This window comes from Trachurus japonicus, chromosome 15 (assembly GCF_045865225.1).
Source record: "Trachurus japonicus isolate A0001 chromosome 15, Traja_1.0".
Classification (NCBI taxonomy): Eukaryota; Metazoa; Chordata; class Actinopteri; order Carangiformes; family Carangidae; genus Trachurus; species Trachurus japonicus.
This window is the reverse complement of record NC_140921.1, coordinates 8,004,962-8,028,850: the sequence shown is the minus strand read 5'-3', so window position 1 is coordinate 8,028,850 and position 23,889 is coordinate 8,004,962. Positions and strand designations below refer to the sequence as shown.

Below are 23,889 nucleotides of genomic sequence, written 5' to 3'. Positions count from 1 at the left end.
CCAAAAACAACAGCATTTCTTCAAAAATCAACATTTATTATTGTTTAAAATTAACTTTGGGGGGAAAACAGACTGAAAATGAGCAAAATAAAGGCAATGTTGGCTCATTATAACTGGCTCTAGTAGTGTCATTATCAGACTTATCTGTGTATTTTGGCCGATAATTATTGACCGTTAATTATCAGCCAATATCCGGCCGATAATTATCTGTACTGATAGTTACCGTGCATCCCATCACAGTACTTGCAGCAGTGCGAATCACAAATGTTGAATTAATCCAGGTTCAGTCTTGTTTATCTGAACCGTATTTTCTCCTGCCACCAATTAGTTTCCATGAAGCACCTCAGTTATCGTCTTACCTCATTAATTTACTAATTTGGCAGCAGATTTTTCTATTTGCATCACACAGACTCTTCAGGTAAAGAGACAGAGAGCGAATGAGCACAGTAACGCTGTCAAACGCACACAAACACACGCACAAAAAAAAAGAGGATGAGTGAAGATGAACAGTGTTGTGGTGCCAGCAGGCGGCCCAGGACGCTGCCAGCTCCGAGCAGCTCAGTTTAAAGTGGCTCTCGAGTCGAGTGCTTCTTCTCTTTCTTAAATCACGTGAGCTTGCGAGTCCTCTGTTCTTTGGATTTCATTTCAATTTTTTTTTATTTTTCCCCCATTTTTGCAGCAGTTAATCCCCGTCTTTGTGAAAACGAGAGCACTCACACACAGTGAAGAATGACGGGACAAAAACAAATTCATCACAGAGAGGACAGCAAGTTTTTTCTTTTTGCGTGGCTTCTACTGGGACTCTAAATCGCTGTTGCCACGGGGTGTTTTTAAACATTTCATCCAGTAATTAGCCGGCGTAATTAGCTTTTCAGATGTAGGTTTTCCCCGTTTGCCCGGTCCGATCTATTTCCAGCAGAGTCCCAGTGCCATATGTTGGTCAATGTGGGGTTTCTTCTTTTTTGTTTTTTGAGAAGCTCAGCTGTTAATTGCTGCCCAGAGTGGATAAAAGAAAACGAAACGATAGTGGAGGCGAGACACTATGGTCTGTTCTGGTATCCAGGCAACAGCTTCCCTTTACTTTTACTCCTCCCTGACCATGACTGAATCTCAGCTTATTCCCATCATCACCCTGTCCCTTCATTCACTGTGCGTCCTTCCTTCTTTCCTTCTTTCCTCTCTTCCTTCCATCCATCCGTCCATCAGCCCCCCAGCCCACCCCACCCCACCCCACCCAAACCCAGCCAGCCAGCTTTATTGCACTAGCCGCCACCACCACCACCACCACTAATGGACAGTACCATCCCATATAAATAAATAACTGAAAGCAAAGTAATTAATAATAGTGAAGTAGCTGCTGAGACGCTGTCATGGTGTGGCTCTATCTAGGAATAGAAATCTAGCTCTTCAGTACATGCTATCCTCTTTTTTCCCCTTTTTTTTGAAGTTCTTGCATGTTTTAGCCCATTAAAAGACGATAAAACTATAACTTTAATAATAATAATGAAACTGAATGTCTGTCAATGTGTCGTTAATTTCCTCTTTTCACTGCCTCCTGTAAAGCACACTGAAAATCAAATTAGACAAAGACATGATGATGAGGATATTGTGAATTTGGAGGGTTTTTTGCATTGGAAAATGTTTTTTAATGAAAGAAATGTGAGTAACTGAGTAAAGACTGTCACCTTTTTGGTTTTGAGTTTGGGCTAAAACACGTAAAAACAGTTCAAACAGTCCGATGTTAACCAGACCAGTGTTTTATTTTTTTGTTTTTATTTTACTCTGCAGTTCCCCGGTGTGAGTCAAAGGGTAACTACACTTTAGTGGCCGATTGTTGTAGACAGTAGTCTGTTGTGTAGGAGGAGGAGGAGGCTAGTGGTCGCTAGTGTCGTCATCAGATCAACATTAGAAAAGGAAAAAAACAAAAACAAATCGAGGCTTGTGCTTTTTTGCTACTGCATGGATTTCACAGTCGCATCTTGATTCCTTGTTTCTCCTCATCCAACACCGTTACTCTTCAGTCCACCTCTCACACACCTCAACAGATTTTTATGTTTTTTTTGCTGTTTGAGTCGACACATTAATGTTTACGGCGATGAGAGGAATCTGTTCAGGTGTGAGAGAAAGTGGCCGCAAGGAAACAAGCTGAGACTCAGGGTCCAGTCTGTGACGTCATTGATGGATATCGAAAATCATGTCGTTGTTGTTGGTTTTTTTGTTGTTGTTGTGTGTATTTTCTGTGTCCAACCCCTCCACTGTCTCTTCCCAGAGTGTCCCAGTGTTTTGTGTTTTTTGAGAAGTGTTAGTGGGTGTGTTTCAGACCCGGCTCGGCTCGGCTCGGCCTGTTTCTAATGTTTCTGATGAGTGAGCGGCTGCAGCATCAGAGTAAATGGACAAACTGAACTGGGTTTTTTTAAATTATTATTATTATTTAGCTGATTTTAGTCACTAAGTAGAATATCTTCTTTTTTTTTTAGACCTGCACCATTTTGCATCCACTGTTGAACTGTAACAGATGCATGATGGGAGCAGGTGCTGATCAGTGTCACTTTTATTATCTGTAAATTTAACGACGCAGCTTTTTAAAATCGCTCTGCAGCGAAGCAGCACTGTTGCACTGAGGGTTTTCTTTTTTTTATTATTATCACACCCACTGAGGAGGAAAAACTTTAACTAACAACAACGCAAAATGCAAAGTGTGTCCGTAGAGTTTCTCAGACCCAGGTAGTCAGTTTACCTCCTGTGCTTTGTGTGAACTAGCATGTGTCGCTGTTTTTTTTTTTTTTTTGTGGTTTCATTTTGCACTGGCTCTGACACTGGAAACATTTCCACGCCATGCAAACTGAAATCCAGGTGTTTTTTTTCATGGTTGTGGTGCCGTTTGAAGCCTGTTGTTGGTTCATCAGCTGTGATTCTGTAACTGCGAGTAGAAACGTTGACCTTTTTTTGTCATTATAGCGTAGGTGTTTTTGTTATTGTTTTTTGGTAACTTTGTGTTACCTTTTTTCTGGCTTTTCTCTAAATGTGTGCTTCCACTGTTTCTAAACTTTAAAACCCTGAACCACGAGGAACTGAATCCTCAGAGCGGTCGGCGGCTCCTCCGGCTCCTCCGACCTCATCTAGGATCGTTCCTTCGTTGTGTTTGCAGCCAACAAACTTTTTTCTACATTCAACTCACATGTTTATGGCACATGCATGGACTACATCTCTCCTCACCATTCACGACTACACTACCCATAATGCATGAGCGCTGTTGCTTATTCCTGGGCCAGTCAGGCAGGCAGACGCTACCGCAACACCTGTAAGACCAGAATATTAATGAGGAGGAAGAAAAGAATAAAAACGCTGATGCTCGATGCAGAAAACTCAGGACAGGACTCATTCTCTCTCCGACGGCTCATCTCTTTCCTGTTATTTAAGTTCTCCCTCTTCCCTTTTGCATTTCTCTCTCTTTCTTTCTCTGTTTTAATTCAGTCCCTCCCTCACTCGCCCCATCCATCACTCTGCCTCTCTAACCAGCGATGGCTCCGCCTCACAGTTTGAAACTGAAACCCTCTCATCACCCCGGGGCTCTCAGTGGTTCTCAGCCTTTTTCTGGGTCGTGGAGAACAGTGGGCACAGCGTTCAGCGCTGCAACTAACCATTTCTATTATCAATTTAATGTTATTTTTTATTATTTACTTAATTTATCAGGATGTTTTTTTGTTAATGCAGCAGCACAAAACTGGAAAAATGTCCCTCACAATGTCATAATTGTCTCAAAGTCAAAGTAACAGCTGCAGCTCTGGTTGATATCTGTATAATTAAGAGTAATAAAGTGTAACCTGGAGATAAAAATGTTATATATAAGTATTAACATTACTGATATTAGTTGTTTGAAGGATCCAGGCTCGGCTCCACGGCTCGGCAGCTGAGAACCACTGATCAGCCGAGGCTCCTGCTGAGTCTTGTTGAACAGTTGAACCTGGTTTATCCCCCCCCCCCCAAAAAAAAAACAAAACACAGACGTTCAAACTTAAACAAAACAACAACACAAAACCCTTCCCTTTCATGTCGATTTGTTCATAACTTCCTAAAATCTCCAACGTTGACGTGTGCATCTAAACATCATGTTAGACTGCACAGGTCGACCCATCCAGCTCTGTGTGTGGGTTTCGTTTTCATGTCTTGAGAAAAAATAAAATATATTGATATTTAGTGCCTTCATTTTGGATATTTCAACAAATGTCAGTGGTGTCAGTATTTTTCATCCATCCCACTCAGACCCCCCCCTCTCCCTAAACCCCCACTCCTCCCTTCCTCCTCCTCTTCTTCCTCTTCATGTCCTGGGCCGGATAAACCAGTTTTCACTGTGAGCCCTTACATGTTTCCCCTGGCGATGATGATGGCCACACATCTAACATGCCTGACCATGAGGAAAGAAAATGTTAGAATAGTACAAAGAATAGAAAAGTTACAGTAAAAGAATAAAGAGCTTAGGTTTGTTCTGAACAGTGTGTGTGTATCTCTGTGTATTTGTGTTTGGACTCTCCTCATCTCTTCCTCTTCTCCTCTTCCTCTGCAGGCATGTGGCGACCCCAAGGCCAAGCCCTCCTACCTGGTCGATAAGAACCTGGAGTCGGCTGTTAAATTTATCGTCAGGAAGTTTCCTGCCGTGGAGACACGCAACAATAACGTAAGCGTGTCTGTGTGTGTGTGTCTGCTGTGTGTTGGTGTTTGTACACTTTACACAGCAGAGGGGAAGGACAGACGGTCGGGTGGAGCTGATTTCTCTGACACACATTTATATATTTTGGCGCAGGATATATATAGACTGTAGGGTTTTTAGTTACTTTTGCATTTGACTACACTTAAATGTTTTCTTTCTGTGCTTTCATTTCATTTTCATTTATTGTTTATTTGATGAGGACAATGCACATTAATGAACAATTAGTGATGTGCACATCACATCATGTAAATATACCGGATTTAGCTAGGAGCTAATTACCATCCGTAGTCCTCACATTTAAAGACAGACAGACAATAGGAAGCTACCTGCATTAGTGCAAGAGAAGACATAGTAATAGCAGCAGTTACAACAATGAGAGAACAGGTAGCAACCTGCATAAAAGAGGAGTAGCAGCAGTACTAGCAGCATTTGTATCAATAAAATGCCATGCATCGCTGCATGGCATTGTTACCTGCATACATGTAAGAGAAAACAAAGTATTAGCAGCAGTTTCACAGTAAAATTACATAAGATGTCAACTGTGCTGACATGTGTTGACATGATGATTACTTTAAAGTCTAGTTAAAGTCAGAAATCAGAAGCTGCTCTTATTTTATTGGCCAAATACTGTTTATGTTACATCACCATATAATACAGTAGCAGATGAAATACAGTTTAGTGCTGCAGCTAATTAAGTCTTTAATCTATGACGCTGTGTCCTGTACAAGATGGCATCATCATGTGTCTGAAAACTCAGTTTATTATAAAATATAAAACCAAGAACCCACACACCCCTGTTGTGGACCCCACACACCCCCACAACAGCCTGTTTGTGCTGTTACCGTCAGGCAAAAGATACCAACACATCAAGGCCAGCACAAGCAGGCTGAAAAACAGTTTTTTCCCCCAAGCCGCCACACTATGAAACAAACCAATCTAATAATGAATCCAAACGGACAATGGACTCTGGCTCTGGCCTTGTAAGCTGGTTTGGATTTTTTAAACTTACCTTTAATCGTTTTAAACTTTTTAGGTTTTAGTATCGTAATTTATTTATTTTTCTCCTTTTTTATTTATTATGCATATTGTGGAGCGTCCACCCAACTCAAGCTTTTCACAATGTACTGTATGTACTTGTACATCTGTGTGACAATAAACTTCTTGAATCTTTAATCAAGAAGAAGAAGAAATCCTCACAGTTTGAACCGTCACATCACATTTGGCTCATTTTACACTCAGCTGTCAACACAGGTATCTATTAGCTATTAATCACTTATCAGTTTTAAATCAGTCCATAATACTGTATAAGGTCCTGTTATAGCTGTGTAACAGGCAGTGGGACTGACAGCAGCTGCTGATCAATCACAATTCAATGAAGTGATCAATCATGTTAACTTCTGACAGGGCCCAGAGTGATGCTTAACATCTAATTAGTCTCACTGACTCAAATACTTCATTAATTAATATTGAAGTGAAGCGGCTCTGATCTGATCAGCTGTTTGGTGTTTGACGACTGAAAAGTGATCAGATCATGATTAAACATTGAAATCGGATACTTTTTTTTTGCAGTTTGACAGAAATGTTAATTAACTGAACATGACAACATGGAATTTGTGTTGATTATTGTATTGATTAGTAATTTATCTTCATGTTTATTTATGTACACAGATAAACACTCACACACAAACACACACACACACACAGTCTGGTTGGTGTCCCCGGACAGTGTGTGTCATTTATATAAGTGAATGATTTTAACATTTGTCTTAAAGTGTGTGTGTGTGTGTGTGTGTGCGTGCGTGTGCGTGTGTGTCTGTCCAGTGAACTAAACTGAATCATTGCTCATCAAATGTTTCTTTCAGCTTTACTTGTTAGCTTAGCTCGAAGCTTCTGTGTTCATGTGAAACTGTCATTTAGCAAACAGCTCTGTTTGTGTGTGTGTGTGTGTGTGTGTGTGTGTGTGTGTGCGTGCGTGCGTGTGTGTGTGTCTGTCCAGTGAACTAAACTGAATCATTGCTCATCAATTGTTTCTTTCAGCTTTACTTGTTAGCTTAGCTCCAAGCTTCTGTGTTCATGTGAAACTGTCATTTAGCAAACAGCTCTGTTTGTGTGTGTGTGTGTGTGCGTGAGAGAGAGAAAGTGTGTAAGTGTGTGTGTGTTTTTGTGTAGCTAACTGCTTTATTCAGTGTAACTGTGCAGAAATTGTCTCTTACGTTGTTTTCTGCTTTGTTTCTGTGTTTGTTTGTGTTCTGCATGCTAAAACTTGGCTTCTTATTCCGGACTTGTGCTTTTTGGTAAGTTTTTGTATCTAAGTTCCTGTAACTTATTTATTTTGTTGTATTTTAGTTCATGTTCACTTAAGTTTTTTGCAGTAATGTATTTATTTTTTTGTTGTTGTTGCTGTTGTAGCTGTTTTTTAAAGCTGGTTTGAAGCGTGTGTTTTGCTTTGCTGTGCCTCTTCCTCCTCCTCCTCTTCACATTTTTTTTTCTAACTTCCTTTCCTTCATCCTCTGAGTGACTGTGTGGTTGGTTAACTGGTTAACTGGTTAACTCCCGGGGTCGCCGACTGGCTGGTTGCTGGTTGGTTGGTTGGCTGTCTGGATCACATGCTGCCTGTCTGCACTAAGGAGTTATTAAATTAAATCTGTTTGTATTTTACACTACTGTCTGATCTCAGGCCTGTCACAATTATTACATAACCGCATGATCGTGATAATTTGATCTTATACCGTTATTATTCTGCATAATCGTTAAAATCGTTTCCATTCATCTGTATAAAAACAGCTGGATGAAGCTAACATGAATTGTCATATTATTTTATGACACATTGCTGGAGAATGAACGTCACAAACTGTTTATCCCGAGGCGCTTTTATTTCTAGAAATCGACGACCGCTATCGACATTAGCATCACGGATTTAGTTGCAAAGTCAAACTAAAAGAGATGCAGCTTTTATTTGTTTAATGCCAATAAATGGCTCTTGTTCTTCTCCTTCTTCTTAATTTATTAAATTATATTGAGACTTAGGCTATACTATATAATGACATAAAAGACAATTAAATGGTTAATGGTCCTATAAAACCCTGGAGCAGGTGAACTGAGCAGCCGTCTCCAGGTGTGAACTCCTCGGTGCAGCAGCAGCAGCAGCGTCACACTCTTCCTCCTCTACACTCGTCATTCTGACACTTTCCCCACCGTAGCAGGTCGTAGTCCAGCTGTGGTCCAGGTGTGATTTACATGCAGCGTCATGTAAACGGCTGCAGTAGAGCTTTCACATTCCTCTTTTTTCTTTTCTTTTCTTTTCTTTTTTTCCGAACCTATGCACTTCTTATTGTAGCTTGTTAAAAGACTGTCACATCCTCAGTCTTTTAAAGATTAAGAAACTTAATTTCATGCTTCTGGGAGGAAAAGGCCGAATCCACACCACAGTTGAGTTTTTTGATGCTTGGACTGAATTTCTCTTCTTCTCACTTCTGTCTTTGAACTCTAACCTTGAAAACGTTCAGAACACCGGTGGGTCGACCGTTTGGCTTTGCTTTGACTGAGTCACAATTTTTACTTTGGTTAAACATTTTATTTTTTATCCTTTGCAGCTTTGACGTTAAACTTCAAACACAAGCTGCTTGGAAAAAAAAATCAAATCAAATAAGCAAATGAAAAAAAAAAAGAAATAACTAACGAATGTCACAGCGTTATGTCACACAGAAGGAAGTTATTCGAATGACGAAAGTGTTTCACCAAAGTAAAGTGACTGCTTATTTGGGAAAATAGGATCTGTGCATCTCCCAGTTTGTGTTTTTAAGTGAAAGAAAGAGTTTTTCCAGCTTCAACATTAATGAATTATTCAGTAACAGTCTGTAATTTGTCAGTTTGGTCTTAATTTAGTCAAAATGAAGAGAAAATGTCATTAATTTGAACCAGACGTGATAAACTCTATTGATCCCTGAGGGGAAACTTGGTAATTGGACATTTTTCACACTGGATTAATTACAGACATGCCTCAGTCCAGTTTTTAAAAATAAAATGTTATGTGGAAAAAAATACTGGAATTCAAGTTAAATCTGATGTAAATAGTTGTATATTTATTCATTTATTTGTTGCTCCAGCTACAGAATTAAACCAGACAGTCACAAGCACGAGCTATGAAAGATCATTTTTAGGAGGAAAAACTTACCTGCAAATAAAAATCAAAGCATAAAAGAGAAATAAAAGTATAAGGTGAGATCGTGTGTTGACGCCACTTTGACGCTGTGACGTGTGGTTTTACAGCAACAGCTGGCTCAGCTGCAGAAGGAGAAGTCAGAGATCCTGAAGAACCTGGCTCTCTACTACTTCACCTTTGTGGATGTGATGGAATTCAAGGTAAGAAAACACACACATATACACACACACACACACAGGTTTTACTGTTCTTGATTCTAACGGTTGTTTCCTCTCCGTCAACAGGACCATGTGTGTGAGCTGTTGAACACCATTGACGCCTGCCAGGTCTTCTTTGACATTGTGAGTGCAAAACACCAAACAAGACATTTTGACAGCTACACTCAGTGTCCACATCATTAGGAACCTGTAGAGTCTAATGCGCTGTGATTTAATAAAGTGGTTCTCAAACTTTTTTACATCAAGGACCCCTAAATTGACACAGATTAGACCACGGACCCCCATTGGACAAAATTTAAATTTTGAAGCAAACACCAGAAATGTACAAATATTTGTGTATTTTAAATGTAGACTGAAGAATGTTATTTTTTTAGTCAGTGTACGTTTATATTAGGGCCAATGGTGTGATTTTTTTTTGGAAATATTGTGGAGAAATTTCTGGAAAAAAGTGATAAGATTTTAGTATAAAAATTTCTAGAAAAAATGGGGAAAATGTCAGCCAAAAAAAAAAGGTTTGAAAAAAATTCTAGAAAAAGTGGTCAAATTTCAAGGGTTAAATTAGAATTTTGTTTAATTGGTTGATTATTCGTGTGCAGCTTGTTCAATAAAAGTATCCTTTTTTTTTACTCTATTCATTATTCAGAAAGGCCCCAGGAACTGTATGGTTAATATACTTAAATATTTGCTTTAATATCTATTTTAATCATTTTTTTGAATATCTTTGTTGTCACCAAGTAAAAACCTTTGAGGAAGATTTGGATGATTTTGTTTAGTTTTTTTTTGCCGTAAACACCAAACTTGGATACATTTATGTGTAGATGACGGTCGTGGTATTAAGTTGTTTTGTTGTAACAATTAAAGAAATTCAAACTCACTAGTTGCACACGTTTCTCCTCCATCATCATTATATTTTCTGTCTGGTGTCAGACGGTGAACTTTGACCTGACCAAGAACTACCTGGACCTGGTGGTGACCTACACCACCCTGATGATCATCCTGTCGCGCATAGAGGAGAGGAAGGCCATCATCGGCCTGTACAACTACGCCCACGAGATGACACACGGAGCCAGGTGAGTTTAAAACACACACAAACGCCTTTGCTGTTCACTTAACTTGTTTTGTTTTGTTTTTTTCTATTCTTCCCCTTTTCTTTCTTTTATTGAAACTGGATCTTTGATTGTTATAATTTATGTCTCAAACTCCTTTTAAGAGGAAGTACCCAGGAAGACTAGCCTGCAGTTTGTGCGTTGCCTAATTGCCATTCTCAATAAATGAAATGAACACAACCAATAACATGTGCGGCTGATTTGAGAAGGTAAATCTACACTGCTCTGCTCTGCTCTGTGTGTTGCAGCGACCGGGAGTACCCCAGACTGGGCCAGATGATCGTGGACTATGAAAACCCTCTGAAGAAGATGATGGAGGAGTTTGTTCCTCATGGAAAGGTGTGAGAACAGGATTCAGTGTTGAATATGCAGCGTGCAAACAAAACATTACAACTGTCTTTGTCTCGGGGCCTTTTTCTTTTTTTGTGTTTGTGTTGCTCAGATCCAGTTTTCTCTGTTAAAACAGATCGCCTCATTAAATTAGTGCAGAGTAAACGTGCAGAGCAGCTCAGTGTGAGTGTTTACAGTCTGATCTCCCATGTGAACAACAGATATAATCTCAGTTTCACTTGGCTCCGTCATTTCCTGCTCTGAAATATCAGATGGATTAAAACAAAGTGAAACTAATGTGTTGAAAAGTGAAGTTGTTGCTTTGATAACTTTGTGCACAGAAGAGTTTGGGATCATGTTACATGACAGGGCCGAGGTTTTCTCTTCTTCTTCTTTTTCTGTGAGTTTATTTCTGTTGGACGTGTTTTATCTCTCTCCTCGACTGCAGTCGCTGTCAGACGCGCTGATCAGTCTTCAGATGGTTTACCCCCGGAGGAATCTGTCCGCTGACCAGTGGAGGAACGCCCAGCTGCTCTCTCTCATCTCTGCCCCCTCCACCATGCTCAACCCTGCTCAGTCAGACACTGTTAGTATGACGACTGCATTGAAATAATACATGAATTATTCAGCCCGACCCCCACCACCCCCACCAATCCATAATCTGAGCTAGCACTTTAAAATGTTTGACACTTTATTTCCATATTCATTCATCAGAGAAGCGAGTTGATCTAAAAAATGTGTTTAATCCATTCACCTGCACCTGTGTGATGCTTGTTTTTCATGCTGAAGCTAAAAGCTGCAGCATCATGTCCTCCTCCAGTACTGAAGACTGAGTCACAGAGAACATATACTGTACAGAACAAGTTCATATATTAATAATAAATTATTATTTTATAACTAAAGCAAATCATATAAGATAAATATCTCCTGACATTTGCAAAGGCATGAGCAGCTGACAGAAAGACTTTCATTGATTAAAGAGGAACTATGCAAGATTTTTACCTTAATTAAACAGCTTCATAGTAATTATGGTTAAATGACTTGTTATAGGGGAAATGGAGGCTCTCTGACTTCCACCTATTGTGTCTCTTGGTCAAAAACCATCCTTGCAAGATCAGAGCCTCCGACCCGGTGTCCCAGATCTCGTCTTGGCGGCACCACGACGAAAACACGCCCCGTAATCCATGATGATGTTTTGTTAACGTTACCCACATCAGTAGACACAGCTCCATGGATTGCCTTCTCGTTGAAAAAAAACAACAACAAAAAAGAGAGCAGACTTTCATAGTTCCCCTTTAAAAACAAAAATTGGGGTTCGCCTCCCCATTTCCTGTCTCTCTCAATTATCCTATAAATTGAAGGCAAAAAAAATGCCAAAAAACACTTTAAAAGAACAAAAACTGCATGCATCCATATGAGAGCTGCATATATAGAGATAATAATGTAATTGTGATTAATAATGAAATGAACTCCCGTCCTTGTGTCTCTCTCTTCAGATGCCGTGTGAATATCTGTCCCTGGACGCCATGGAGAAGTGGATTGTCTGTGAGTACTGCAGCAACTTTTTCATCTCTTATCGATTTCTTCTTCTGTTTCTGTTCTGTGCTTTATTCACACTTGTTTTTTTTCTTCTCCTCCTCCTCCTCTGTGTCGTCCCTCAGTCGGTTTCATCCTGTGTCACGCGGTGCTGAACAGCGACGCAGCAGCTCTGTCTCTCTGGAAGTTGGCTCTGCAGAGCTCCACCTGCCTCTGTCTGTTCAGGGACGAGGTCTTCCACATCCACAAGGCTGCGGAGGATCTGTTCGTCAACATCAGAGGGTACGAGCGTCCTCTACGTATGTGTGTGTGGACGAAGATCGACACACACTTTAGTTGAATAACTCGATTAACTCGATTATTGGTCGTTGGATGTCATTTTACACACTCTTACACAACTCAACTTTATTTATATAGCACTTTAAAACAACCGTAGTTGAAAACAAAGTGCTGTACATAAAGACATAAAACAATTAAAGCAATACAATAAATAAAACAGGCAGTAGAACAGTTGTTTCATTGTTTTTAAAAGCAATTAGAAACAATAAAACAATAAATAAAAGCAAGTCATAAAACACTAAAACGAGTTAAGTCCCATCCGGAGTTGAAAGCCAGGGAGTAAAAATGGGTTTTAAGACTGGTTTTTAAAAAATGAAAAACTTTGGATTTGTGAGCTTTAAATTCATCTTTTCTTTCTGTGTTTTCCAGGTACAACAAACGCATCAACGACATCAGAGAGTGCAAAGAGCAGGCCCTGTCTCATGCGTACGTACATCTTTTCTTTACTGTTCCTCACACACATACACTCATTATTCTTTATTCCACAGCGCATATATGTAGTTTTGTGATATTTTCTTTCCACCCTTCTCTTTCATGCCTCCTTATTTTAACCATAATTTCATCTTTGCTTCTCTACCCTCTTGTGTCTCTCTCAGGGAGTCTCACACAGACGGTTCACCTTCTCCCTCTCTTTATCCCTCATCCATTTTTTTTTCTTATCCTGTTATCCTCCCCCTCCCCTCTTTGCCCCCCCCACTCCCCCATCTCTCTGTCTCATCTCTGCTTTTATCCTCATTACTTATTCCATCTTCCCCTTTCATCTTCTTTCTCATCCCTCTGCCGTCAGTGTTTTGTCCTCTTGTCTCTTGATTGTCCTGAAAGTGTCAAAATACCATTTTAATCTTTCAGCCTCAGTGTTTTGATGCTCGGCTCTGACTCCCTCTTGTCTCTCTGTCTCTCTGCAGGGGCTCCATGCACAGAGAGAGGCGCAAGTTCCTCAGATCGGCTCTGAAGGAGCTGGCTACTGTTTTAGCCGATCAGCCTGGACTGCTCGGCCCTAAGGTAACACAAGACACCACCTTAAACTGTGAAAATCCACCTAAATAGCTTAGATTAGTCATCTTGGATAGCTGTGACCTTATGTACTGAATAAAACCACCTTAAATAGCCACCAGTACTTATGTAACATGCTCAATTCTCTTTGTAAAATCATTAATGTAACAATAAATATACATATAAAAATATCCACTTTAATACAACCACAAAACAATAAGATCTAAAAACTTAAACAATCCTATTCCACCTTAAATAATTTGGAGTAGTCATCTTAGATAGCTGTGACCTTATGTATTGAATAAAACCACCTTAAGTAGTGACCAATACTTGGGTAATACATTCAATTCTCTTCATAAAACATGTTTAAATAACAATAAATATATATAATATAATGTATAAGAGTATCTACTTTAATACGACCACAAAACAATAAGATTTACAACTTAAACAATCTTATGTTATGATTTCAGATCTCATCTGTGTAATACCTTTTAAAATACCGCCTTAAATAATGCTGCATAAATTTCAAGGCTTATTAGAACAGACTGATTGTTTCCACCTTAAAGAGCCATTTAAATTCCTCCCTTCATAAATCTACAACAGAACAAACTGACTCTGTAAACTGTGAGGAGGATGCAGCTGCTGCCAACTGCTCTGTGGGATTTATCGGAGAATAATTTATCTCACGAGAGTCGTTTCTTTTCTTTTCTATTTTATTTTCCTGTCTTTAAATATCTCTCTCTCCCTCTTCCTCTCCCGCCAGGCGTTGTTCGTGTTCATGGCTTTGTCCTTTGCCCGGGACGAGATCATCTGGCTGCTTCGACACGCAGACAACATCCAGAAGAAAAGCACAGACGACTTCATAGACAAGTACGCACACACACGCACACATCACACATATGCACAAAATGACATGAACACGCTCACGCCTGCATTACGATGCAATCACCACATCTTCTGCTAATTTTCCGCTCGGCTGCTCTCGCTGTGTTTTTTGCAGACACATAGCGGAGCTGATCTTCTACATGGAGGAGCTCAGAGCTCACGTCAGGAAGTACGGCCCCGTGATGCAGAGATACTACGTCCAGTACCTGTCGGGCTTTGATGCTGTGGTGTTGAATGAGCTGGTGCAGGTATGAACACACACACACACACACACACACAGAGCTCCACACTACGACACAGAGACTTCACAAATTAAACTCTCACTTTGATTAATGACCAGTCTCTCACTCACATTCACATTTTAATTAGTTAGCACATTGTTTTAACACCCAGCAACGTCTCATCTGGAGCTCATCATTGTACTGAAGCTAAACACAGGAAACAGGACTTTCAAAATAAAATACCAAACACTTCCGCTTTATTTTTCACTGTGTGAAGCTTTGAGATGCAGACAAAATTAAAGTCATTGATAAAGATATTTTGGAAAATATTGAGTGATGAGTTTGTGATGGCAGAAATGATGTGTTTGACATTTTGACAGTTTTGTTTTCCTTTTTGCATGTTTTTTTTGTTGCTGAATGTTTAAAAAATTGTGTTTTTAGAAATAAGATCAAACACTTTGTTGGGAAAGTTGTTGTTTTTTTAACCGGTTGCTTTCCTCTGTAGCACAATTGACTGTTAACCATCATCATTGCTGTGAATAAAGTGAGATTGATGGTTAAAATGCTGTATAAGTTACACTTTGTGCTGGTTGAAAGCTATATAACCTTTAAGATGGTGCACGTCTTTCTAACCCGTTATCTTCTCTTCTCCCCCGTCTTTTCGTCTTCTAATAGAACCTGTCTGTGTGTCCAGAGGACGAGTCTATAATCATGTCTTCATTCGTCAACACGATGACCTCTCTCAGCGTCAAACAAGGTAACACATCGCTTTGTCCCGTCAAAAAGCCTGGAGCGTACTGAAACCTCTGTCCAGATGTTGTTGCGTACTGAAACCTCTGTCCAGATGTTGTAGTGTACTGAAACCTCTGTCCAGATGTTGTAAGGTGTGTGACTTGTCGCTGTGCTCTTGTGTTGCAGTGGAGGACGGAGAGGTGTTTGACTTCAGAGGCATGAGGCTGGACTGGTTCAGACTGCAGGTGTGTGTGTGCACAAGCTGAGATTCTTTAGAAACACATTTGTAAAGGTCAGCGTGGTTTCCAAGACGACAGAAACAGTTTTCACAGTCTGTATTTTTGGTAATACACCACCAGACTGTAGCTCAAGATCCCACAATGATCTTTTTAAATCCCACTTGTAGCTAAAACGCTCCGTCTGTGTCTCTTCACGTCGTCTTCACTCTGTCCTCCATGTCTTTGTCTTCGTCTTCAGGCCTACACAAGCGTCTCTAAGGCCAGTCTGGGCATCGCCGACCACAAGGAGCTGGGGAAGATGATGAACACCATCATCTTTCACACAAAGATGGTGGACTCTCTGGTGGAAATGCTGGTGGAGACTTCAGACCTGTCGATCTTTTGGTGAGACACAAATACACACACACGCACACAACACACTAAGCTACACAAAAGAGAGCACACTTTACTCCAATTTTAAAGTCTCTGCATTGGCCTCTGCTCTCCCTCAGAATTGATTTTAAAATCCTTTTACTGGTTTTTAAAGCTCTTAATGAAAACATTTAACTGAATGCCCCTTCTTTTTATTATTATATAATAATATAGTATAATAATATTAGTTTTACTGTTTTATTATTTTACTTACTCTGTTTTATTATTACTTATTTATTGTCTGATTTTTTTTATTAGTTTTTTTCATATGAGTTTACTGATCTTATCATTATCACTCTGTTTTAGCATGTTTTTATTTGATTTAGTTATATGCATATTTATTTATCCTAATCCTTTTATTTGTTTTATTAGTATTTCTTATCTTAATTTGTCGGAGCTCTATTTATCCTCTTTAACACCTCATTTTTTAAGACTCCAGTGTTTCCCCCTCACTGTTAAGATACGTAGCCTTTCCTGAGTTCAGTTCAGTCCCTGATTTTAAATATTCCATGTTTACATTCATGCTGTATGTATGGTGGGTGGGATTGTGTGCTTTATTATGGAAAACACTTAGTCTGTGTTGCATTTAAACTGTATAAATAAATTGAATTGAAATGCAAGCAGATGGAGATTAACTGAGAAATGAAGTGTGTATGTGTCTTTATGCCTTTGTGTGTATTCACTCTCTCTTCTGTGTCTTTGTGTGTATAAGTAGCTTCTATAGCCGTGCATTTGAGAAGATGTTCCAGCAGTGTCTGGAACTTCCTTCCCAAAGCCGACACTCCATCTGTTTCCCGCTGCTCTGCACACACTTCATGTCCTGCACACACGAGCTCTGTCCCGAGGAGGTAAACACACACTCACACTGAAACACACACACATCATCCTCATCGTTATGTGTGTGACAGTTACTGTGAACAGAGTAGATGTGACTAAATGATTTTAATGTGTCTCTTCCTCCTCCTCCTCCTCCTCTACAGCGCCACCACATAGGAGATCGAAGCCTGTCGCTGTGTAACATGTTTCTGGATGAAATGGCCAAACAGGCCCGAAACCTGATCACTGACATCTGCACCGAACAATGTACACTCAGCGACCAGGTAGGAACACACACATTTTTCTTTTTTAACATTTCCATAAACATAGAACAACAGGGCAGAGACATTACATGCTTTCACATACACCTACAGTCATCGTATTCCAACACTAATATTTACATTGAACAACCTAATAAGGGAAAGTCTCAGTATTAATCCCAGTGTTTCCTCGACTTTATTGTTCATCACTGTCCATGTTTCATACGTCAAGAGCTTATTCAGAAAAGCTGTAATGACACGTTCTTAGAGTGATGATGATAAATTAAATAGCAGCAAACTCAATACTGAAATAATGAAATAAAATGACGATTAAAATTATAATAATTTGGATGTTTTAGGGTTAGTGGTGTGCGTCGCCACTGGCCTCACGATTCAATACGATTGTGATTCACCAGTCTATGATGCATCACATCCTCAGTTTCCTGTGTTGCCTCACATGGCTTTTTCATTAATTAACATAAATACTCAGATAAACATGATAACTTTTTATTTATATAAAATAAAACAGAAAATATCATTTAAATGCATTTCCACAATACAGCAGCTTCCTTGGAGTCTGAGCAAACAAAGAAAAAGAAAGGGCCTAGTCTACTTGAAGGCGCACTTGTTAAGTTTTGAATTTAAAAATCAATTATGTGACGTAACTGCATCGATTCAGAATCGTCCCATTAAGAATCTCGATGCATCTTTCGTTCCTTCCTCTTTCTTTCTTTGGACATTTGAGGGAAATCCACTTCTCTGCTGTCGTGCAGAGAGTTGGAGGAGAAGAAGGTCAAAGAGCCAGCAGCCCGTTAGTTTAACTTGGCTCGACATAAAGACTGGACACAGCTCAGCTCCTGAATTAACACAATAAACCTCATTTGTTTTAATCTGTACAAAACCCCAAAGAGCAAAACCTACACTTGACTGTTTTTGAATGGGGTTGAGTGCTGGGACCAGTTGCCAGGCAACCAGGCAAATGACTGGTCCCAGCCATTGATCAGAAAGTGAGAGGGGTCGTATCAATATTCTCCTCTAACTCTCTCTCTCTCTCTGCCAGAAAGCAGATCAGGACGTTTCCTAAAAAAAAAAAAAGGTCAAACTTGTGCAGTCGGTTGAGCAGGCGCCAAATATGAAGAGGCTATGGTCCTCGCCGCAGTCGGCCCCGGTTCAAATCCCACATCGGGCAGCCCTTTAATGCATGTCATTCCCCCTTTCTCTGCCTCCCCATTTCCTGTCTTTCTCAACTGTGCAGTCAAATAAAGGTGAAAAAAAAACACAAAAAAATATACTTAAATAAAAAAAAGAAGAAGCGACTGTGGGAAAAACTTTCAGTCTTTTTTTAAACCAAACAAATTCTCTGATGTCACAGTATGAAGTTAGAGACAAGTGGTCTTTTATCTGCCCGTTACGTGCTGTCACATCGATGCTCGTCATTAAAAGCTGCTTAGATTTATCTTCACCGTCCACTGTATCGGCCCGGCGGCTTAATAACCCGTCTCTTTGTTTCCGTCTCTTCCTCCACCTGTCTTATCCTGTCTTGTCTTGTCTTTCTCTCTAGCTGCTTCCCAAACACTGCGCGAAAACCATCAGCCAGGCCGTGAACAAGAAGAGCAAGAAGGCGACGGGGAAGAAAGGCGAGCCGGAGCGAGAGAAACCCGGCGTGGAGAGCATGAGGAAGAACCGACTACTGGTTACCAAGTGAGTAACAAAATAAAACAAAAAAAAACAAAAGAGTTTAAACGTGTTTGTTGTTCATTTTCTCCCCTTTTTGTCCCTCTGGCTTGCCGTATTAATAAGTTATCACTGTTGTTTCTGTCTGTTTTTTAATAATAGATGGATAACCTTGTTTTTATTGTCAGTTCAAATTCCCATTAACACCGTGAAACCTCAGTGTTCATGCAGTAGTCATGGTAACAGCTGTTAACTCTCATGTTAACAGCTCACACTGGTTTGTACTTAGCGAGTTTTTACGCTGTCGTCGTTTTGAACATCTGTCCTGTTGCAGTCTCCTCACATACTTTTATTCCTCCTCCTGTTTCAGTGTTTTCTTTTAATTTCTTTTTCTCGGTTGCTGTCAGATCATTAAAAGTTTCTCCATGTCCTGCTGAGACTGTTTTGACCTTTTTATTTATCTTCTGTTCTTCTTCTTCTTCATCTTCTCCTAGTCTGGATAAACTCCACACAGCGTTATCTGAACTCTGCTTCTCCATCAACTACGTTCCCAACCTGGTGGTGTGGGAGCACACCTTTACACCCAGAGAGTACCTGACCTCACACCTGGAGATCCGATTCACCAAGTAAACACACACACACACTCACCGAGAGAAGGCTTAAAGTCAAACCTTTGTTTGTTTTTTTAGTTTAGATGCAGCATCTGTTTATTAGAGTTAATTAGACACCATCAATCCCTAGTCTGCTGTCCTTCCAGAAAAATGCAGCATTTTTTGTGATTGTTGGGGGGCAAAAAATTTTGATTATGCAGCAGGTTTTCTTAAAAAAAAAGATGGAATATGAGGGGAATTTATGCAGTTTCATGCAATGAAATTGTAGGAATTTGTTAAAATGGCAAGTGCTGGCAAAAAATGCGATTTGATTAGAAAGGGGAAAAATGCTTGATTCCCCCAGCACCCTGTTCTCACTAGGCTACAACCTAGAAAGAGTCATCTCTAATGACATCCTTTAATAAGCAAGCACACTACGTCACTGTTTAAGTTCTCATCTTGTTTTATTTCAAAACTTAATAAACATAACTCAGACTTAGAAAACTTTCCTGAGTCCAAAAAGTTCCAGTAGCTTCACAAAATAAAAAATGTGCTACAAATTATGTAAAAGAAATCAGTTTTTCCCATTCGTTCACCTTTTCACACGAGGCAATAATACTTCACGTTGTGTAATTACATCACTTAATAACGTTCCCAAGACAAAAGGGAAAATGGCTGCTCCCCTGTCAAGTAAAGTTTTTTCAGCTTTCTGCGAAGATACAGTTTATGTGAGTTTTTTTGCAACAAAAATGCAGGGATTATGAAATCATGCAAGCCTCACAGATCTTACACGGAAATCAGAGATTTTTGCAGTGAAAAGTTTAGGCTTTGGCTGATTCTGCGTTTGAATTATGCGATCGCATAATCACATGTTTCTGGAGGGACTGAGCCTAGAGCATGATCATCACAGACAGATCAGATCAGTCAGCAGCTGATTTTATTTAGTATTTTGGATAAAAGTGAAAGAAAATGATTGAAAAGAAAATGAATTGTCCTTGTTGTTGTCCTGGTGTGTGTGTTTCTGTCTTTAACCCTCCGTCCGTCCCTCCCGTCCCTCTCCTGTCTCCAGGTCGATCGTGGGGATGACCATGTACAACCAGGCCACGCAGGAGATCGCCAAGCCCAGCGAGCTGCTGACCAGCGTGCGCGCCTACATGACGGTGCTGCAGTCCATAGAGAACTACGTCACCATCGACATCACCCGGGTCTTCAACAACGTCCTGCTGCAGCAGACGCAGCACCTGGACAGTCACGGAGAGCCCACCATCACCAGTCTCTACACGAACTGGTACGTAACCGACGACGACGGAGATGATGTTGTTGTTCCTTTTTAACCTAATACAGTGGAGCTTTCAAAAAGCTCTTTGCTTCACACATTTCCTTTTGTAAGAAGCTTTTTTTTTTGTTTATAACCATTGATAAAACATCATATTTTTTTATTGCACTGCAGGGGGAAGTGGCTTTTAAACTTACAGCGCTTTAGTTTGTCCCTGCAGGAAGTTTTTACAGCACAAACAACTAAATGTCAGACGTTTCTATTCTAGGCTCAGAAACTGCAGGATGGTTTTTTGTTCGTTGTTGTTGGATTAAAGGTCATGACTGTTGGTTTTTGGTTGCATATTGTTTATTTATTGCTCTGATTTAAGAGGATATGTAAAGGACAGGAAGTTAAATGGCTGATATATGAATAAAAATAAAAGATAGATATGAAAGCTGGTTCGTCAGTGTGTTAAGAAGCCAAACTGCTGAGTTCAGCGCTCTGAGGACGGGATTTGTGTGTTTTTTTTTTGCTCAGACGCCTCCTACAGATGGATTAAAATCAGATTTAGCTGCAGAGGGAATTTCTGCCAACACAGAAAAGAGACTAAAATATATTATGTTTGTGTGTGTGTGTGTGTGTGTGTGTGTGTGTGTGTAGGTACTTGGAGACGTTGCTGCGTCAGGTCAGTAACGGACACATCGCCTACTTCCCCGCCATGAAGGCCTTCGTCAACCTGCCCACCGAGAACGAGCTGACTTTCAACGCAGAGGAATACTCCGACATCTCAGGTACAAACACACACACACACGAGCAGAGTGTCGTTGTCGTGAGTCACACTGATGCTAGTGAGACAAAATGTGCGTGTTTGGACTCATGGAATGTGTGTGTTTTTGTTTTGTTTTTTATTTCCCAGAGATGCGTTCGCTGTCGGAGCTGCTGGGACCGTACGGGATGAAGTTCCTCAGTGAGAGTCTGATGTGGCACATTTCATCACAAGTCGCAGAGCTGAAGGTACACACACACAAACACACACAACCTTGAACCCTTTATCTATGTCTTTATCCTTATATATATTCTTAAAGGGATAGTTCAACATTTTTGCAAATTGGCCCATTGCCGTTTTAGAAGTAGGTTCGTTGCCTTTATTTGTCGGTGCAAGCTATTTTTAGAACGGCGGAGCAGAGCCGCGAGCTGCTCAGAGCTACGCTACGGAGGCTAATGGGATTTCTTGGTTTCCCTCATCAAACTCATCAAATACACAATCCAATGACCTGCACATTCACCACGCTATGAGATAATAACAGAACGTTACGAGTTGTTTTAGAGGTAAATTCATGCAAAACCGCTGATGCATGTTTCCCTCGGGGGAAGTTTTACAGCAAGCAGTCTAAAACAACTCTGTCTGGTAACGTTGTGTTATTATCTCATAGCGTGGTGAATGTGCAGGTCACAACTTGTCCACCAGAGCGTTTTGGAGTTGTTGGATTGTGTATTTGATGAGTTTGATGAGGGAAACCAAGAAATCCCATGAGCCTCCGTAGCGTAGCTCTGAGCAGCTCGCGGCTCTGCTCCGGCGTTCTAAAAATAGCTTGCACCGACAATTAAAGGTAACAAATCTACTGCTATGACTATAGGGATTATGGCAATGGGCCAATTTACCAAAATGTTGAACTCTCATTTAAATCTGTATAGGTTTCAAAATCTTATTTGTTGTTTCCACTGTGGGTTTGGAGCAAAAATGCGATTTTAATCACAGACTGACAGTGAAGCTGACATAGATTTTGACACACACACACACACTGACACGCACAAAGTAAAGTTTTCACCTCACAGGATGAAGTTGAGTTTAAGAGTCTTAACAGAGACGAGCGCTAATTAGCTCCTTCGTTTGATCTGAGTATAAACATCTCAAATCAAAATGTTAGTGCAGACAGTTTGTATCAATATGTTTGGCATTAAGAAGAAAAAAAAAAAAAAAACATGATGCAATTTTACACCAGTGCATCATAAACATGAAAGTATAAACATTAAAAGTTTTAACCCTTTGTCGCTCTCTGTTTGTTCAGAAACTGGTGGTGGAGAACATGGAGGTTCTGACCCAGATGAGGACGAGCTTCGACAAACCGGACCACATGGCCGCGCTCTTCAAGAAACTCACCTGTAATTCAACACACACTTATACACAATCCAACACAGAAACACACACACACATGCTTGATAACATTTCACACGGCTGCGTTTTGCGACTCTGCTCTGTAGGAACCTTTTCAGGGAATAAACTGTGTGTGTTTAACAACTTTGTGTAAAACTCAGTTCACACTCGGAGAGGAGCCACATTCCTCTCTGAGCCGACAGCGTGAAGTCCAGACTTGTTTCCCGTCGGCGTGAAGCTTCACTGTGTCGTCCATTATTATGTGTTAAATGAGTCGATGTAAACACACAACACTCCTCTTGGTTAAAGGGGAACTATGCAGGATTTTTACCTTAATTAAACAGATTCAGAGTATCGTAATTGTAATGGTTAAATAACTGACTTGTAACTTGTTACAGGAAGAATTTTTGATTTTTATATTTAGATTTATTTTGCAGTTAAAAATACATAAGTAAAAGGAACAATTTGATAATTTACAGTGCTGGAAGAGGTGAAACTTACTAGATACCTCCTACAATGAAATACGCCAGACCAGACTTGCATAGTTCCTCTTTAAAACCACTTCGTCTTCAGCTGTGAACGACTTGATTGAAGATTAATTAGTGTGATCACTTTGTCGTCATTTATTAACTGATTGTTGCGTGTGTGTTTGTAGCAGTGGACAGCGTTTTGAAGAGGATGACCATCATCGGAGTCATTCTGTCCTTCCGCTCCCTCGCTCAGGAAGCTCTGAGAGATGTAAGACACACACACACACACACACACACACATTAATCCAAGTGTAATAACTGTGTGAATTTGCAGGAACCATTTTGTAAGTTGTTTATTTATTTATTTATTAGTTACATGGATCCCCATTAGCTGATGTTGAGACAACCAGGTTCATAATACAATGAAGATTAAAATAGAAAGAATACAAATACCAGCAACAGGCAAGAAGATAACAACAATATAAATAATAGAAAGGACAATTATTCAAATAAAATAATTTGATAACACCGAACCCTGCGAGTATGTACGCAGTTTCTCTTAAACCAGCTCTCTCCTTGTCTGAAGTTTAACTTATGGCCGTATACAAACTGAATTTTCTTTTTAAGAAGTTGGAATTTGTACGAGGTAAAGTCTTGTACCCATCGCTGGCTCCTCTAGTGTGTGAAGGTGTAGATTATCTTTTTTTTCTGCAGTCTAGTTTTTCAATATACCATAAAAATGAACCAGTGAATTAGATAAAAGCCGCGTCTCTTCAGGGTCTC

General features: G+C 40.0%; 1 protein-coding gene across 8 annotated transcripts in view; it reads left to right on the top strand.

Annotated features, from left to right (window-relative positions):
- nckap1 (NCK-associated protein 1) overlaps positions 1-23,889 on the top strand; it is a 38,300-nt gene that overhangs the window by 9,947 nt on the left and 4,464 nt on the right. For 2 of the 8 annotated variants that reach the window (XM_085799413.1, XM_085799409.1), the window contains 24 exons: positions 4,565-4,675; positions 8,984-9,070; positions 9,155-9,211; positions 10,016-10,158; positions 10,443-10,533; positions 10,973-11,110; positions 12,021-12,069; positions 12,186-12,342; positions 12,769-12,825; positions 13,305-13,401; positions 14,159-14,265; positions 14,396-14,528; positions 15,177-15,258; positions 15,420-15,478; positions 15,711-15,856; positions 16,599-16,731; positions 16,864-16,983; positions 18,521-18,660; positions 19,128-19,259; positions 20,293-20,511; positions 21,142-21,272; positions 21,398-21,495; positions 22,551-22,644; positions 23,292-23,374. In XM_085799413.1, coding sequence (XP_085655539.1) covers positions 4,565-4,675; positions 8,984-9,070; positions 9,155-9,211; positions 10,016-10,158; positions 10,443-10,533; positions 10,973-11,110; positions 12,021-12,069; positions 12,186-12,342; positions 12,769-12,825; positions 13,305-13,401; positions 14,159-14,265; positions 14,396-14,528; positions 15,177-15,258; positions 15,420-15,478; positions 15,711-15,856; positions 16,599-16,731; positions 16,864-16,983; positions 18,521-18,660; positions 19,128-19,259; positions 20,293-20,511; positions 21,142-21,272; positions 21,398-21,495; positions 22,551-22,644; positions 23,292-23,374 — 2,664 coding nt within the window. Of the gene's footprint in view, positions 1-4,564; positions 4,676-8,977; positions 9,071-9,154; positions 9,212-10,015; positions 10,159-10,442; positions 10,534-10,972; positions 11,111-12,020; positions 12,070-12,185; positions 12,343-12,768; positions 12,826-13,304; positions 13,402-14,158; positions 14,266-14,395; positions 14,529-15,176; positions 15,259-15,419; positions 15,479-15,710; positions 15,857-16,595; positions 16,732-16,863; positions 16,984-18,520; positions 18,661-19,127; positions 19,260-20,292; positions 20,512-21,141; positions 21,273-21,397; positions 21,496-22,550; positions 22,645-23,291; positions 23,375-23,889 lie in introns of all 8 variants that reach the window. The other 6 variants (XM_085799412.1, XM_085799408.1, XM_085799411.1 and 3 more) reach the window with 3 other exon arrangements.